The following is a 17,955-nucleotide window of genomic DNA, read 5'->3' as shown; positions in this document are numbered from 1 at the left end:
TGACTCCACCCGTCTGTGAGTCCTGTGTTTCCGGTTCAGTGGCCTCTGGCCCCAGTGCATTCTGGGTGTTTCCCTGAGGGGGAACCAGAGGGTTGGCGCCTGCCCACAGCGACACCGTGAGTCAGGACACAGTGGACCGGAAGAGCAGAAGCACTCAGCTGGGGAGCGCTCACCTCTTTCACATCCCTGGTTCAGACCCTTAAAGGCACAGCACACACACCACATGCAGGAAACAGGGTCACACTCGTGACCTCCAGAGGAGCCGACCTCCGGCTTTGAGAAGTGAAGCCGACGCACGGAAAGAACTTGAACGTTACATGAAACCTTCAGTGAAGTCTGTGAGACGTGTTGGACCACCACCTCAGTTATGGAAAAGAACGACGAGAGATTTACTGATTGATTATGATACTTTATTTCATAATGCAACACAGTACATCATGTGTATGTTGATTGGGAAAACAACAACAACAACATTTAGTCTTACAAATGTATTAATAGAATAATTTGCATGAAGTTCTAAGAACAAAATATCTCCGATAAAGAAGCTCTGGTGCTTTCTCTCTTTAAGACCCATGCAGAGGAAGAGAAACTTAAATTAAAGAATACATCAATAACAATATTCATCAAACATTTAGAGCTCAGAGCATTTTACATTTCCCTGCAGAGAAATATGAGTTCAGGTAAACAAAGAGCATCATGAGCAGTGAGAGCCTCCATGACTCAACACACACAGGAAGGAGCGCCACCTACAGGAACTCAGACACCTACACAACAACAAGGAGAAGATGGACAAGTCCCGCCCACAAGGTTTGATTGACAGCTGAAGAAAAGTCTGCTCAGCGACGATGATGGAAACAAAATAAGTTTAAGAGTTAAAACACAGACTTTAACCAGATGTCCCTGAACTCACTTCTGTCTATTTGAGTTTACTGAACTCAGCAGTGACTCCAGGAGAATAATAATTAAACCCAAGTCCAGCATAGAGAGGCTGAGTGAATGTGGTCTGGACTCTGTGGAGGAGAGTCATGGTGTCAGAGACGCTGTAGAAGGACAGAATACCTGCTCTGTGATCCAGGTACACTCCTAATCTGGAGGACTGAGGACCAGAGACGGGAGTTTGGACTTTGTTGTGGAAAAATGTAAAAATGTTATTGAAACAAAGTAACGCCCAAGATTTATTATTGAATCCAAACAGACATTCATCCCTGCTCCCTGTTCTGATGATATTCTTGTATGAGACGGCTACATTAACTCCTCCTCTCCACTCCACCTCCCAGTAACAACGTCCAGTCAGACTCTCTCTACTCAGCACCTGATACCATGTAGTGAACCTGTCTGAGTGACTAGAATAAGACTGTTCTTCTCTCATAAATGTTGCTTTTCTGTTCCCATCAGATAATAACAGACGTGTGTTTGCTGTGTTTGGATCCAGAGTGATGTCACATGAATACCTTAAGAATCCAGCTCTGGTCTTGGGCTCTGCTTGTGAAGGAGACAGTAAAACGTCCACTTCAGTCACTGCCAGTGAGACGTTTGTCCACTTGTCCCCCAGAACGTCCTGTAGTTTATCTCTGACTTCTGACACAGCCGTCACGCCCTCAAAGTGTCTCAGAGGACGGATATCGATGCCGGACGAGTGTGTAGACTCAGCGCGTGGTGACAGTGAGGGGTAGTGGAGTAGAAACTGCTTGAGATCCTCTGTGTGTGACAGCAGCTTCAGCTCAGCCTCGTTCCTCTTCAGCTCAGTGATCTCCTGCTCCAGCTTCTCCTGAAGCTCTTGGACTCGACTCACTTCAGTTCTCTGCCGGGATCTGACCTGCTGCTTCATGTCAGAGCTTCTGTTCTCCATGAGCCGGATCAGCTCAGTGAAGATCTTCTCACTGTCCTCCACTGTTTTATCAGCAGAGAGGTTGAGGGCCTCCACCTCCTGATGGAGCAGCTTCAGGTCTTTCTCTCGGTCCTGGATTCTCTGCTGGATGTTGAGTCGACTCCCCTCCAGCTCTCTCTGCCTCTCGGTCCTTTCTGCTGCAGCTGAGACTGTGTCGTGGCCTTTATGTTCATCCATTAAGCAGAGGTAACAGATACACTGCTGATCAGTACGGCAGAACATCTTCATCACCTCGTCATGATGAGAGCAGATGTTCTCCTGGAGCTTGTTGGAGGGCTCCACCAGCTTGTGTTTCTCATAGGCAGGTACATCATAATGAGGCTGGAGGTGTTTCTCACAGTAAGAAACCAGACACACCAGACAGGACTTGAAGGCCTTCAGTCTCCTCCCAGTGCAGACATCACAGGCCACATCTTCAGCTCCAGCATAGCAGTGATCAGCAGGAGCAGCTTGGAGTCCAGTCTTCTTCAGCTGCTCTACTAGAGCTGCCAACATGGTGTTCTTCAGCAGGACAGGCCTCAGTGTGAAGGTCTGCCTACACTGAGGGCAGCTGAGGAGTTTCTTCCCCTCCTCTTCCTCCCAGTGGGCTTCAATACAGTTCATGCAGTAGCTGTGTCCACAGGGAATAGTCACCGGATCCTTCAGGAGATCCAGACAGATGGAACAAGAGATGGTTTCCCGATCCAGCTGAACTCCTTTCTGCTCCATTTCACCTCTCAGGAGCAACGACTGTCTGAGTTTCACTTCCTCAGAAGCGACTCTGCTTTGACTTCTGATGTGAACAACATGTGACGGTTCAGTGAACGGGGCGTGTCAGCTCTATTGGGAGGGAACCAGGAAGTGTGTGGACAGAGTGCAGCCGCCTGTGTTTGAGAGCAGGAGGAAGAGGGAGGGGCTTATCAAGCTGTACTTCATTCCTGGAGGAGGAGCTGAAAGAGGGAGTGAAAAAGAAAATAGGAAAATTAATAATCCAAAAACAATGTTTTGCATCTGAAACATCCCAAAGGATAACAAATTTTTTTTTCAGTCTGACTGAGTAGCAGGTTAACGTTAATGAAGCAGATGATCACTTCGAGCACCACTTGATATCAGATGGAGAGCTGCCCACAGGGTGAACCACACGGATGACTGACCACCTGAAAGTTTATTATTTATTATAAATATATGTGTGTGATCTTGATTGATTTTTGTTGAATCCCTAAAAACTGAACTATTTAATTTGGTGTTTTTTCCCCACAACAATTGAACTCTGTAGCTGAACTTGGTGACTAGTTCATAAACCTGAGTTACAATAATTAAAATAGAGCCACAGGTTACACATCTGTAGTACTAGATCCACACAAATGGACCCGTGCGTGACCCTTTCAGTCACGTGGGTCGAGGTCACCCAGGTCAAAACCCATTAGTTTTTCTCAATTGCTAAAACACTAAAACCCATTGGTTGAACAAAGTTCTCAGACGCCTGAACTCATTTAGCCAACTGTGCAATAGTCTGTTGTCAATACAGTAAACTATTTCACATGGTAAAACACAATTTGCAGATCTCACTTAGACTTTTCAGCAAAACTCTAAACACATCCTCAGTCCCAAAACACATTCTGCCCTCTAATGCACACGTCATCCATACTGTAAACACAAGGGGCAACGATGAAATACAAAGAGAGAACACACGTCATGGATCAACACAATCACTCTAAATGGATTTAACTCGTATCAAATGATGTGACACAACCAATATAAGCCAGTGGAGAGCAAACAGGTGGTTGAAGGTGGGAAGGAGAAAGTCTGAGAATGGATAGAAGAAACAATGTGAGAGGATGAGGGCAAGTGTGTATGCAAGGTGGGCGACGAGGAGGAAGAGGAGGGCGACGAGGAGGAGGGCGTATGCGAGGTGGGCGACGAGGAGGAAGAGGAGGGCGACGAGGAGGAAGAGGAGGAGGAGGAGAGGAGGAAGAGGACACAGAGTGTAACCCGTGGCGACCCTGGAGCAGCAGCCAGAGACCAGGTGATGGTCCACAGACGACGAGGGCAGCAGGACTTGGACTCAGCCCGATGTGAGCCGATGTTGTGCGTCGCCATGGTGACGGCGTTCAGGGGGCGGGGTCAGGATGCTCCCGTCTCTCGGTGGTCGCACATGTTCTGGACTCCGCTCTCTGCAGCTGCTTCAAAGACACACAAGAGGCTTCTTCCCCCGGCGCCTCAGGAGAGGACATGTTGCTTGTGATGTGGACGAAGTGCTCCGCCCGGAGACCAGAAGAAGCCCGTTGGTGACATGTTGACTCCCTTCACTGGAGGAGTGTCGACTGCAGGAGGCCCGCAGTGCATTGGAGGCTGGATCATGGACCATGAACTCACCGTGGGGCCTTGACCATCCTGCTTTCTATTGGTTACGCTGACAGGACGGACTGACCAATACATGTTGACTGGTTGCAGCTTCATCCCAACAAAGAACAAGAATGACCGTCTGACAGAGACAAAGGACACGCTGTGAGCTGCAGAGTGCAGTCCTGTAACAATAGGGTACAAGGAGGAGGAAGAACAAAAGAAATGCAGAGAGCAAAGCACAGGAGTAAATCTATCAATGTGTAGCGACTCATCAAACATGTTTTCCTTCTTATGAAATTTGATTAAAAATCTACTTCTCCCTGAGAACTATATGTTTTGAACAATGTGTTTTCTATTTATTGGTGTATTGTTTACTGACTGCTTGATAGTGAATATTATATGGATCACTTTGTTCATGATTTGAGAGCAGTGTTTGATTTTGAGCACAGGTAAAACTGTTTTGAGTTTCAAGAAATGTGTCTTAGCAATCGAGAAAAACTGAAACACTGGACACAGAGAAACATCCCACGTCACTCACAGCCACGCCCCCTTCGTCACGGTCCAAATCCAAATCCACTCTCGATCCTGTCCAACAGAAGTCCGTCACGTTTACAAGACAGAGTTCAGGACATGTTCACCCCCGAAAGAAAGAAGAGAAGAAAGAAAAGAGGAACGTGCCCTGACGCACACGGCCACACGACCAGATCACGTGACTCACCGTGTCGCCCTTGTTCATGTTTTGGTTGTTCAAAGTTGGATTCATGTTTCTTTCGGCTCCCCCGCGTTGCGTTCACTCACTGGAAGCTGGGAAGATGCGTTCAAGGTCCAACAGCCGCCTCTCCTCCTCAGGGACCACCTCAATAACAAGAAGAAGGAACGAACACACACACACACACACACACACACACACACACACACACACACACACACACACACACACACACACACACACACACACACACACACACACACACACACACACACACACACACACACACACACACACACACACACACACACAGGGCCGAAGATTCGAGGCTGAACTCCTTTCTGCTCCTTTTCACCTCTCAGGAGCAACGACTGTCTGAGTTTCACTTCCTCAGAAGCGACTCTGCTTTGACTTCTGATGTGAACAACATGTGACGGTTCAGTGAACGGGGCGTGTCAGCTCTAGTGGGAGGAACCAGGAAGTGTGTGGACAGAGTGCAGCCGCCTGTGTTTGAGAGCAGGAGGAAGAGGAGGGCTTATCAAGCTGTACTTCATTCCTGGAGGAGGAGCGCTGTGAATGTGAACTTTGTTCCTCATTTACAGACAAAGACTCTGTTACAACCTGCTCCATGTTTTACATCACCTCACTTTCTTCATTTTAACATATTTATGTGCTGCTCAGATGTTGATGATTGCTCCATATTTCTCTACAACTCTTCCTCAAATCCAGTTTGCCTGCTGAGGTTTGTCCCAGTGATTTGTTTGTTCTCCTGAACCAGTTGGCTGCCTGTCATTAAAGCAGCCGAGCAGGTAGAAGCAGTCAGTCAGGAGCCTCTCCCTCACAGAGTCTAACGTTCCCCCGGCTCGCCCTCTGCATGCCTTCATGTTGTTATAAATCTCTCTGCTGCAGACGCCATCTCTACATGTAACTCTCTGGGTCGAAGTCGACGCTCTGATGCAAAGCAGCTGTCTCAAGTGGAACACGACAACAGGATCTGACATGAAATGCCGAGGCAGCGAGCAACCAGCAGTGATGATGAATACCGTCTCCTGTTATTCTCCACGAGCACGAGGGCTCAGAGGCTTCTTCTTCTTCTTCTTCTTCTTCTTTTTTAACGGCGGTTGGCATCCATATAATTGGTGCATTACCGCCACCCTCTGGAGTACTATTCCGTTAGTTGACGCCTTACCCCCAACACCAACAAACCCCCCCCCCCCCCAAAAGATAAATAAAATTATATATATATATATAAATAAATAAACAAATAAAAATATATAACAAACCAAAATGTAACCCTCATCCCTATATTTCAACTATACCCTATAATAAACCCCTGTGTCCTTTAAGAACGTGAACAGTACTCTAATCTGTGCTCTCCCCCCCATGCTCAGTATTCCCTTCAGTGTCCACTCACGCACCCCCAATTCCCCCAGTTTCTTCCTCATCACCTCTCTATGAGTCTCATGCGCCTTACAATGAACCACCACATGCTCCACCGACTCCTCTTCTCCACATCCTTCACACAGGCCTGTCTGGTGTTTCCCGATCATTTTCAATGTCATGTTAAGTGCAGTATGGCCAACCGTAGCCTTGTCAGCACCGTTTCCTCTCTCCTGTTCCAACTTCCCATCCTGGTTGCCGTAACACTCCTTTGAATAAGATACAAATGTCTCCCTTTTTCCTCTCTGTCCCACCTATTTTGCCACATTTGGTTGACGTTTTCCCAGATAATACTCTTGACCTCCGCCTTACTGATGTTAACTCTCATTTCTATGTCTCCTTTCTTTAAAGCACTCTTTGCCAACTTGTCTGCCCTCTCATTCCCACTCACCCCTATATGTGCTGGAACCCACATGAATGTCACCTGACCTCCCTGGTTGGTAACACGTGTGACCGACTGAAGGACCTCATAGAGAATATCTTGCTGACTGCTTGAATGAAAAGATCTGATGCTTGCTAGGACTGAGGCTGCATCGGAGCATATTAACACCTTGCCCTGTTTTGCCTTTTCCACCCATCGTAACGCCACCAGCACTGCCACCATCTCCACTGTGTAGACCCCTAGCCTATCAGATGTTCTCCTGTTGATCCCTACTCCTTTATCTGGTATTGCCACCCCAAATCCTGTCAGTCCCGTCTCAGGTTTCTTCGCACCGTCCATAAATCATAGTATACTCACTGTATATTTCCGTGACTCGATATTCAAATGCACTTAACAAATCCCTTTTCCTTTCTCTTCTCTTTTAAATCTAACAGATACCAGTCTACTTCAGGCCACACCAGTGTCCATGGAGCCGCCACCGGTAAACCACAGAGGGCTTATTCTGAGATCAAACACCTTAAACTCCTTTGCAATGTCATTGCCTATCCGACCAAAGTTATTTTTCTGGCTCCTCCCATTCTCCCAGACCGCCTGCAACACTCCATTTGCAGGGTGAGCATTATTGTGTCCCTGCAAATTAGCCCAGTAGTTTGCCATTAGTTGCTTTCTTCTTAAATCCAGCGGCATTTCTCCCACTTCCACCTGCAGGGCAGGGATTGGCGATGTTTTAAAAGCTCCACTACAAACTCGTAATGCCTGCGCCTGAACCACATCTAATCTACCAATTAAAGATTTAGCTGCTGATCCATATGCTATGCTTCCATAATCCAACGCCGATCTTATCAAGGCCACATAAATGGTTTTTAAAGCTGAACAGCTGGCTCCCCACTCCCTACCACTCACACATCTCATCACATTTATTACTTTTTTGCATTTTTCCTCTACTCTCCTGACGTGATCTGCCCATGTTAACCGTGAATCAAAAAGAACCCCCAGAAATTTAAATGTGCCCACCCTTTCTAATTCTTTCCCATACATCGTAAGCTTCATCCCATCCTTCATTATTTTCCTGGTGAAAAAAACCGTTTGTGTTTTTTCCACTGAGAACCTGAACCCCCAATCATATCCCCACTCCACCACCTCATCGATTGCTTTTTGAACTTTTCTGACTGCATGTTCAATGTTCCTTCCTTTCTTCCATAATGCCCCATCATCAGCAAACAGAGACCTACCGATATCTAGTGGGGCTCAGAGGCGTAAGCTTGTGACTCCTCTTCACGTCGACACGCAACATGTATTTTAAAGCTAGACTCCAAGTATAATTCATATGTGGAGGTCAGAAGTTGTTCAATTACTCCATGAATAATTCCATGATCTCACACCTTAATATTGTTGCCACAGACCAAGAAACCAGTTTGTAGAACAGGAAGTTGGCAACCAGCCAGACTCAGTTGGTAAGTGTGGGCGTGTCCACGTTGGTTGTTGCTCGCTCACAACGCCTCGGCGATGACGTCATCACTCGTGTCCTCGGGTGGTTTCACAGCGTCTCCTCTCAATGACTGCGGCTCATTGCGGCTCACTCCTTTGTTTGTCTCAGCAGATGTTTTGATGTAAATATTACAGATGTTTGGTCACACGGTAGAAGTCATCACGTTATTCTATAAATTCACTAAAGTTATTCAACAGATGATTGTGAAGGAATAGGTCTGTGAGATGAGAAAAAGACGATCTGTGTGAATATCAATCTGAGACCGGCCCACCGTGAGGCTACACTGCCCTCTAGCGGCCATCGGTGGTAAGACCCCTCTATTAAAACCCGACGGTTCAGAATAACAGTTGGATAGATAATGTTAGTAATAATAACCTTATGTTTACACATCATTTCTGTTTGTATTGTGTTATAATATATATATATATAACTGGCCAGTGATTATGATTTCTCTTTCTTTTAAAGATAGAGAATCAGGGCGCTTCATAATTAATATAATACATATTTGAACTTATTAATATATATTGTATAATGATATATTATATTATTATTATATAATGTATTATCTGATCTTATTTGGCATTTTTTGGGCTGCTTTATTTTTGAGAAAATATCCAAAATGCAAAATATTTATTTTAATAACTATTTGCAAATAACCTAAATGTAATTCCAATATGAGTTTTAAAACAGCGTCATCACGTGGGAGGGTCTCCAGCTGCCTGTCAAGAAAACACAGGAAGTCACTCACTTCCTGTTAGTTCATTCTGTAGGCAACTTGTAGTTTACAGACCTCGTTGGGATCTCCCATCATGCACTGGGCCAGGCAGTCCGTGGAGAAGCAACAGCAAGCGCCTCGCTCTCGTGAGATTATCGGTGCCCAACGTGATCATGACGTCAGGGCCAGTCGGACGCTCATCTAACCGCGCATGCGTAGTTCGGAGACGGACTCTGCGGACCTTCTCCTCTCCCACGAGCCTCCAGTGTCGGTCTCCGTGGCTGTGTCTACTACCGCGCACTTAACGAAGTACACTGCAATGCAGTGCACTGCATTGCAGTGTACTGCGTCGCTGATGAAGTGCTGTCTCAAATGGAACACTTAACCGTTCACCACTTGGCGGAAGTGACGGACGCAAATCTGTTCACGGCACCCGCGAAATTAAGCCGGGAGTGACGTATGCAAATCTGCTTGCGATACCCTAACCCTTAAAGTGACCAAATGAATGCACTTCTTGCCCTCTTGTTGCCCCTTGTTTACCTTTCTCCACCCCATGTGGAAACTGCGATACCTCCACAATCGCGGCAGGAGCCTCGCCCTTCTGGCTGAAGTCGAGATGGTATATGTACATTTAATTGTGTGATTTTGCCTTACCTTCACAGCATAGCTTCATGTAGTAGTTGCAATTAAATTCTCCTCGCTAGGTATGCTAAATTCTCAATTATCTTTGTCAGAAGTAGCCTTCTTCTTTGCAATCCACATACACACCATATGGAAATAAAACATGACAAATCTGTACATGTTTGTCCCTAGATTCCAATTAGTTTTAAGAATTATCCACTGAAATGATAGTCATCATCTGCTTGAATTCACACAGTAATAGGCCTACTTTGACTGACTGTACTTTTATACACATCTCTGTTGTGGTGAAGTTTACCCTGATACAGGAATCAATGAGCAATTGAACACACAGGCATATTAATTTGTTGTTACAAACATGCATCAATTCTAATATAAATCAGAAAACGCAATAAAAGACTACAAAACCTCAATGACAACATTTTATTGATAAAATGACTTACATATTAATATAATCTTCCTTCCCCCACACACTCTACAGCAGCCACCCAGTCCCAGGCGGCGCTGCCGTATCAATGTTGCAATGCCACTGCTGGCGTTGTATTTTGATGACCACAGTGACATGAGGGTGGACTTCAGGCTCACCCGAGAGTCATTCAACGCCCTCATGGCTGTGCTGGGCACTGACTGTGACCACGGTTGGGGCCCCGAGATCTCCTGTCTAGTTTGTATTTTTTGGCTTGCCAGCGCCACCTCCTATCGGGTGGTGGCCAGGGCCTTCGACAGGCCCCGGGCTCAGTGCATGATGCCAGGGTCCTGAATAACAGCCCCATCTTCTATGAGCAGTCATCCCCTCCACCAGGATACTGTATCCTTGGGGATGGTGGCTCCCCTGCCTGTCCCAACCCATCTGCCTCATGACCCCTTCAGGCAGCCTGTCCACCTCCAAGCTACATCTGCTGTCTGTCAAAGGCGAGCTGTGTTCTGGTGAGTTCCTTCGCCATACTGAAGACGCGATGGCGGTCCATCTTCTTAAAGGCCCTGGAGGTGGATGTGAGGTGCCAGAGGTCATTGGAGCCAGATGTCGGGAGGGCAGCAGAGGACCAGCACCAGCACCTCCAGGAAACGTCTCTGGGGCAGGAAACAGAAATAGGATAGCCATTCAGTGCTCTGTCCCAGACCACGATTACATTTAAATTAATACATACACGACATTAAAAAAACAACACACAACGATGATTGAAAGCTACAATTATTTCTAGAAGGACAAGCTTAGATAGCTATCGTAACGGTATTAATTATCGGGCGTTTGGGCAACGTCATGTGTCATGTTAACCCGTTATTAAACTGAGCATATCCATTGTTAATCCATTATTAAAATTGCTATTTCGATTGGTTAACAGAACAGCCGTTGTTTAACACTGTCCGATGACTGACAGCTATCTGTCGTCGGACTTGCCGCTGGAGCAAGCGCCAGGAGCCGACCTGCCTAGGTATGCTCACTAATCTGAAAAGCATGTTAGTAGTACATTGCCAGACTGGCGGGTGGTGGATTACCCAGCTAGCTTATCATAACTGCCATGCAGATCCAATGGCATCTAATGCTACCTAGGTATGCTCACTAATCTGAGAATGGCATGTTAGTAGTACATTGTAATACCAGTACAATGTGTAATAACCGCTGATACTTACATTTACGGTCTGTAGCCGTGGTTCACCGCTTGTGCTGTCCGCCATTGTTTTAGAAATAAAATGAAAAGCTGGCGAAAGGGCTCCTCCTCTTCCGCTACGTCGCCAAGATGGCGGCCGCTTAGGGCGAGTAGTGTCCATCGTTTTACACTACATTTTTTGCCCGTTTGCAGTGCACCATCCGGGTACTTTCAGTGCACTGAATTCTGCTGGATTTTTCAGTGGCGCACTTCGAACACTGAAAGTCAGTGCTCGAAGTGCTCAAGTGCGCGGTAGTAGACACAGCCCGTGTCTCCGGGAGAAATGCTGAGACTGTTGGTGAAGCAGCAAGTCCACGCGGCTTCTGGAGACACGCTGGGGCTGATTGACAGATTACTCTCAGATTATGAGGAGGACGTTTCTCGTTTTAGAGAACATGAGCGACACAGATCAGGTCGGTGCTTCTTCTTCCTGGTCCCGGTCTTCATGCTCGTTTTACGGCTTTACGTCACATTTAGTCCGTTTCCAGCTCGTTGGTTGTAGTCAGCGAGACTTTTGGTGAACATGGTTCGTCTCCAGCTCTCCTCCGACCAGCTTCACCAGGGAGGAACTTTACACACCCGACGGTCCTCTAGTCAAACCTCCAGGACCTCACGGAGATGTGTTAGTCTGTTAATAACCGTGTGTGTGTTACGAGGATCCAACGGATCTAATTGTTTGCAATAGTGTGTGTGTGTGTTAATATAAAGTGGTGAAAGTTCTATAAAGCGATCAGTGTCGTAAAGCGGTCAGAGTGTCTGATCTCTCAGGTGTTCTGCAGCCTCAGTCTTTGATGTGACTTCAGCTCCAGAAGTTGTGGTGAAAGGGTTAAACTGCATTGAGTGCAGCTGGTCCTTTAGTCAGAGTTGTTTCTGATGATCATCTTTTGAATCAACATTACAATTTAAAACACCATCAAGTCACTTCTAGGTCACACTGAGTTGTGGTGTTTCATAATCTATTGGGATCAGATTATAATCTGCATATAAAGCAAACCAACATTTTCCTAACTCCTCATGACCTCTCCTTCCCATCTCTCCTTGACCCCGTGACGTGTTCCCCAGAGGTCAAGGAGAAGTGGTTAGGAAGCGACGTTAGGAGGTCACGATCTGACTGTTGGACTGTGACCTTCTGTGTCCGTCTCCAGGAGAAATGCTGAGACTGTTGGTGAAGCAGAGACTCCAGGCGGCTTCTGAACGCACTCTGGGGCTGATTGACAGATTCACAGCAGATTATGAGGAGGAAGTTTCTCGTTTGAGGGAAAATGAGCGACGACACAAACTCCTGGAGGCCGTGTTCAACCCTCGAGTTCAGCTGCACAGATCAGGTTTGTGCTTTTTCATTATTATCCCGTCTCGTGCTCGTGTCGGGTTTACGACCGACACGGCGAGGAGATGTGTCGAGTAAATAATAATCAATGAGAGGGGGAGGAGGGCCCCTCCTGTGAGGAAGGAGCACACGAGCAGATCCGAGGTCAGGACCACGTCACGGGATGTGGGTGCTGGAAGAGCCGGACTTGTTCTGGGAGAGCAGAGTGGTTTTGGGTTCTGACCTGTGCTGCCTGAGAAGGACTCTGTGATGCATCACATGAGCTTCTGTTTGACACGTGATCAGAGAATAAATCCTCCCGCTGGAAAGGAGAGAACGAGAGAAGGTCGTTGGCTGAATTATGACTTCAGACATCCAGTTGTGGAAATACGTTTCAGTGTGGTGCATTGTTTTATATTAATGTACATTGTTTTATAGTAATGTTCATTGTTTTATAGTAATGTGCATTGTTTTATAATAATGTACATTGTTTTATAGTAATGTTCATTGTTTTATAGTAATGTTCATTGTTCTATAGTAATGTTCATTGTTTTATAGTAATGTACATTGTTTTATAGTAATGTACATTGTTTTATAGTAATGTTCATTGTTTTATAGTAATGTTCATTGTTCTATAGTAATGTACATTGTTCTATAGTAATGTACATTGTGGTACCACTCTGTCTCTACTCTGTCTCTCCTCTCGATTCTCTTTGTCCTCTTAAGACTCGACCGGTTCCCAAACCCTCTCCTCTCCGTGGTCGTCTGACTCTGATCTCGAGCCACATGGCGAGCAACGGAACGGAAATGGCGATAATCTAATCAAGCTGACGACCTGCTCTCCTCTCAATCTCTCCTCTCCTCCTTCTCTGTCTCTGCAGCCAAAAGCTCTTTCTTCCTCACCAACATTCGGTCTTCTTTCTCTCACCCCAAAGAACTCGTCTATCTTCTCCAACCTCCTTGACCCCCCTGCCCCCCTCCTCCTTCCACCCTTCTGACACTTTGTGACTACTTTACAAACGAGAAGACGACATACGCTCCTCCTTTACCAGGGGTGCTCAATACGTCGATCGCGGCGACCTGCCAGTCGATCGCGGCGTAGTATTGGTAGATCGCATGACATAAAAAAAATTTGGCCCGCCCCCCTGTCACTTTCTCTATAGCGCCACATTACAGCAGCAGCATGTCATTTCTGTTTCTACGTGTCGCGTTGACAGTCCTCTGCCCGCCGCGTCCGCGTGCCGCGAGACTCGACGACACGTTTGGCGCGCATTGGGACGGACAGAGCAAAGAAATAGTCTTCTTCGCACCCCCCGTCAACAACTAGCACTTCCGTCGGTTCGGTCGCGGTAGGTGAGCACACTTACTAGCACCCCCGTCGGTCGATCGCCTTGACTTGGTCACATAATAAGTAGCTCGCATGCTGAAAAAGTGTGAGCACCCCTGTCCTTTACTAACCCATCTTCTATCAGTCCACCCACTTCTTCTTCATCCCCCTCTCTTTCCTCCTTCACCCCCTTGTCTCCTAATCAAGTTCTTAGCTTGGTGACCTCCGCCCGACCGACCACCTGCCCCCTTGACCCCGTCCCGTCTCACATCCTCCAGACTGTTGCTCGTGACCTTCTGATCTTTCTTCAACCAAGTGTCCTCCTGTCTCCACGGCAACGACCTTCTTGACCCTCATCAGTCTGGATTCAAGGCCACTCAACAGAGACTGGCCTCCTTGCTGTCTGAGCAGCTTCACTCTGCTCGAGCAGCCTCTCTCTCCTCTGTCCTTATCCTTCACTCTGCTAGAGCAGCCTCTCTCTCCTCTGTCCTTATCCTTCACTCTGCTAGAGCAGCCTCTCTCTCCTCTGTCCTTATCCTTCACTCTGCTAGAGCAGCCTCTCTCCTCTGTCCTTATCCTTCACTCTGCTAGAGCAGCCTCTCTCCTCTGTCCTTATCCTTCACTCTGCAGAGCAGCCTCTCTCTCCTCTGTCCTTATCCTTCACTCTGCTAGAGCAGCCTCTCTCCTCTGTCCTTATCCTTCACTCTGCTAGAGCAGCCTCTCTCTCCTCTGTCCTTATCCTTCTAGACCTTTCTGCAGCATTTGACACCGTGAACCACCAGATCCTTATCTCTTCCCTTCAGGTCCTGGTATCTCAGGCTCTGCACTCTCCCTCTTCTCCTCCTACCTCAACGACCACACTTACCGGGTACCTTGGAGAGGATCTGTGTCTGATCCTTGTCCTCTCACTACTGGGGTTCCTCAAGGCTCCGTCCTGGGTCCCCTCCTCTTCTCTCTGTACACTTATTCTCTCGGCTCTGTCATTGGCTTCTCCTACCATAGCCATGCTGATGACACCCAACTGATCCTCTCGTTCCCCCTCTCTTCATGGTTACCGGTGGAGCAGCATCCGCTTCAAAACATTGGTTCTGGGTACCGTGCTCTGAACGGATCGGGCCCCGTCTACATCCTGGATGTGGTCACACCGTACACCCCGGCACAACAGCCAACCGACTTGTGACTCCTGCACCTCGAGCTCATCACTCTACATCCAGACTGTTTGCTGTCCTGGCTCCTCATTGGTGGAACGAGCTCCCCACTGACATCAGGACAGCAGGAAGTCTCTACAGCTTCTGCCAGAAACTAAAAACACATCTTTTCCGATTATATCTGGATTAAAACACAGATTAGCACTTCAGTGGCTCATACTTCTGGTACTTTTGTACTTTGACTTTCTTGAAAAAAATTTACTTTCTGGGTTCTTGTTGTTCTGAGTTTGTACTCTTGGTTGATGCACTCATTGTAAGTCGCTTTGGATAAAAGTGTCTGCTTAATGACATGTAAAGTAATATAGTGTGGTACAGTGTGGTCCAGTGTCGGCGATGCAGAACATCAGGAAAGCCGCTGTATGCCGAGCTGTTCATAAAGTTTATTTAGCGCTTAAACTTCTGGATGTTCATTACGATCCCTGGCCCACACACACATTCACACACATATTCAAACTCCTGTTTTGTATGATCATCTCCACATACATGTTTGCACACATTTATATTATCGACTTGTTCTGGAAGAGTAGAGATGGTTATATGATGGGGTGACGAGGCACTTAAAATTAGCCGATATATTTAACACTTATGTTCACACCAAACGCGTTGAGTAGTTTGATGTTTCCACGTTTGTGTGATTTCACAAGTATAGAGCAGAAATAGTGGTTATTTCTTCCTTTGAGTTTATTTGACTTTGTGCCGTTATAAAATCAATGTTTCTGTGATCGACGCTTCCCCCTTTTGATGTCGGACGGGCAATCATGCTGAGGACTGACGTCTGGTTAGAATTAACGGGACAGTTTGAGGGCGGATCAGCCTTTGAGACGCAGAGAGAGCCTGATGTCAATCATCTCGTTAAATTAAGCGGGAAAATAGGACATGTGATCGACTTTGTTGAGCCGCGTACGAGAAATAGGGCCCCGCTGCTTACAAATGTTATTGTTTTGTATTTCTGTGTTTGTACATGAAGAGCAACAAATACACATTTAGTCAGTAATGAAAGTTGATATCAGTCTGAAGTCACCGTTGTTCATAATGTGCTCCCTGCAGATGTCCAGCAGCTGGTTTGGATTAAACCAGATGTCCCCCCTGAGGACCAGGACCAAGAGGACCCAGAGCCCCTCCACATAAAAGAGGAGCCGGAGCCCCTCCTCATAAAAGAGGAGCCGGAGCCCCTCCACATAAAACAGGAGCCGGAGCCCCTCCTCATAAAAGAGGAGCTGCAGGATCTCTGGACCCGTCTAGAGGGAGATCAGCTCATTGTGCTGGAGGAGGCCGATATCACCAAGTTCTTATCCACTGCTGTTACTGTGAAGAGTGAAGATGACGAACCTCAGACCTCACGGCTTCATCAAAGCCAGACGGAGAACAACAAAGAGGCGGAGCCTCCCGCCTGCAGCTCAGCTACACCAATACAAACAGAAACTGATGGAGAGGACTGTGGGGGATCAGGACCAGACAGGAACCTAAATCCACATCGTCATTCACATCCAAATGCTGATGATGAAGAGGCTTCAGACTCTTCTGAGACTGAGGTCAGTTGTGGTGATTGGCAAGAAGCTTTGTCAGATTCTGGACCTGAAAGTGAAGACGGGGACAATGTCTGGAAGGAGCCCAGGGCACCTGAGTCTGCTGCACATGCCCTGAAATATAAGGAAGCTCTTGTAAGTCATGTGGGATGTAACACTGGCAACAAATCCAATGAATCACGATCAAAAGAGCTCATGAGAGAGAAAGCATTCAGGTGTGATGATTGTGGGAAAAGATTTACACAACAGGGAGATCTGAAGAAACACATGAGAATCCACACAGGAGAGAAACCATTCAGTTGTGATGATTGTGGGAAAAGATTTACACAACAGGGAAGTCTGACGACACACATGAGAGTCCACACAGGAGAGAAACCATTCAGTTGTGATGATTGTGGGAAAAGATTTACACAACAGGGAGATCTGAAGAAACACATGAGAGTCCACACAGGAGAGAAACCATTCAGTTGTGATGATTGTGGGAAAAGATTTACACAACAGGCAAGTCTGACGACACACATGAGAGTACACACAGGAGAGAAACCATTCAGTTGTGATGTTTGTGGGAAAAGATTCACACAGCAGGATAATCTGAAGCAACACATGAGAGTCCACACAGGAGAGAAACCATTCAGTTGTGATGTTTGTGGGGAAAGTTTTGCAAGAAAAGTAACTCTGACCAAACACAAGAGAATCCACACAGGATAGAATGTGTTTCGTACGTCTCTCTCTTTCTTTGTCTCTCTCTCTCTCTCCCCATCCCCAGGATCCATGCAGGTGACGCCCGTGACCCTGCCTGCAGATGAACCTACATCTGAGGACATTTGGCTGAGAGCTGCCAGCCAGACGACCCAGTGGGCCTCATATAAGAGTTCAAGCTGTGTGCCGGTGCTGTTACGTGTGGTCCACAGGGTGCTGTTGTCCTATGGTTCATCTCATTGTAAATATTGCTACTGCCATATCGATCGATACTGTGAGTATTTCCACTGGTCTCTGCAGCATCGATTCCATTTCAATGAAACGGATATTTTATTTCTTATATTGAAGCACTCTAGGATAAAGGTGTCTTTACGCTGCAGACCGCATACCGGGAGCGGCTAACTTGTGGTGGAGTCCCTATGTAGTGACGCACTCTGCAATATAATCTGTGTGTGATGTATGTAACTGATGTAATGTGTACTACGATGTCATTCCTTGGTACATGCTGTATCACAAAGTATTGTAATCATGTGTGAGAGGTGTGCGAGTCCAGAGTGTCCGTAAAAATCTATTTTAAACAATTTGAGCAAAATGTCCATGAAAAAAAGAAGGAATAGAGGTCTTCGAATAGATCCTTCTAGACGGATACGGAC

The 17,955-nt window shown here is 46.7% G+C and overlaps 2 protein-coding genes across 2 annotated transcripts; one reads left to right on the top strand and one right to left on the bottom strand.

The window, feature by feature from the left end:
• Nucleotides 1–388: 388 nt before the first annotated feature.
• On the bottom strand, nt 389–5,360 carry LOC130198211 (tripartite motif-containing protein 16-like). The gene is made up of 2 exons (XM_056421358.1): nt 4,932–5,360; nt 389–2,817 (listed from the first exon to the last, which is right to left on the bottom strand). Exon 2 carries the CDS (start codon nt 2,594–2,596, stop codon nt 917–919), a length of 1,680 nt encoding a protein of 559 aa, XP_056277333.1. The 5' UTR covers nt 2,597–2,817; nt 4,932–5,360; the 3' UTR covers nt 389–916.
• Nucleotides 5,361–11,603: 6,243 nt separating this feature from the next.
• LOC130198233 (zinc finger protein 200-like) lies at nt 11,604–16,888 on the top strand (the record flags this gene model as incomplete). The annotated part of the gene is made up of 3 exons (XM_056421380.1): nt 11,604–11,649; nt 12,382–12,561; nt 16,125–16,888. Coding segments are annotated over exons 2-3 (939 nt in total), but the record flags the coding sequence as incomplete, so codon positions are not given.
• Between the last annotated feature and the right edge of the window lie 1,067 nt (nt 16,889–17,955).

Source organism: Pseudoliparis swirei, chromosome 8, assembly GCF_029220125.1.
Source record: "Pseudoliparis swirei isolate HS2019 ecotype Mariana Trench chromosome 8, NWPU_hadal_v1, whole genome shotgun sequence".
Classification (NCBI taxonomy): Eukaryota; Metazoa; Chordata; class Actinopteri; order Perciformes; family Liparidae; genus Pseudoliparis; species Pseudoliparis swirei.
This window is presented reverse-complemented; position numbering and strand designations above follow the sequence as displayed.

What these genes read in the sequence shown, in the direction of transcription:
- LOC130198211 (XM_056421358.1), bottom strand. Translation starts at nt 2,596, where the DNA reads ATGGAGCAGAAAGGAGTTCAGCTGGATCGGGAAACCATCTCTTGTTCC.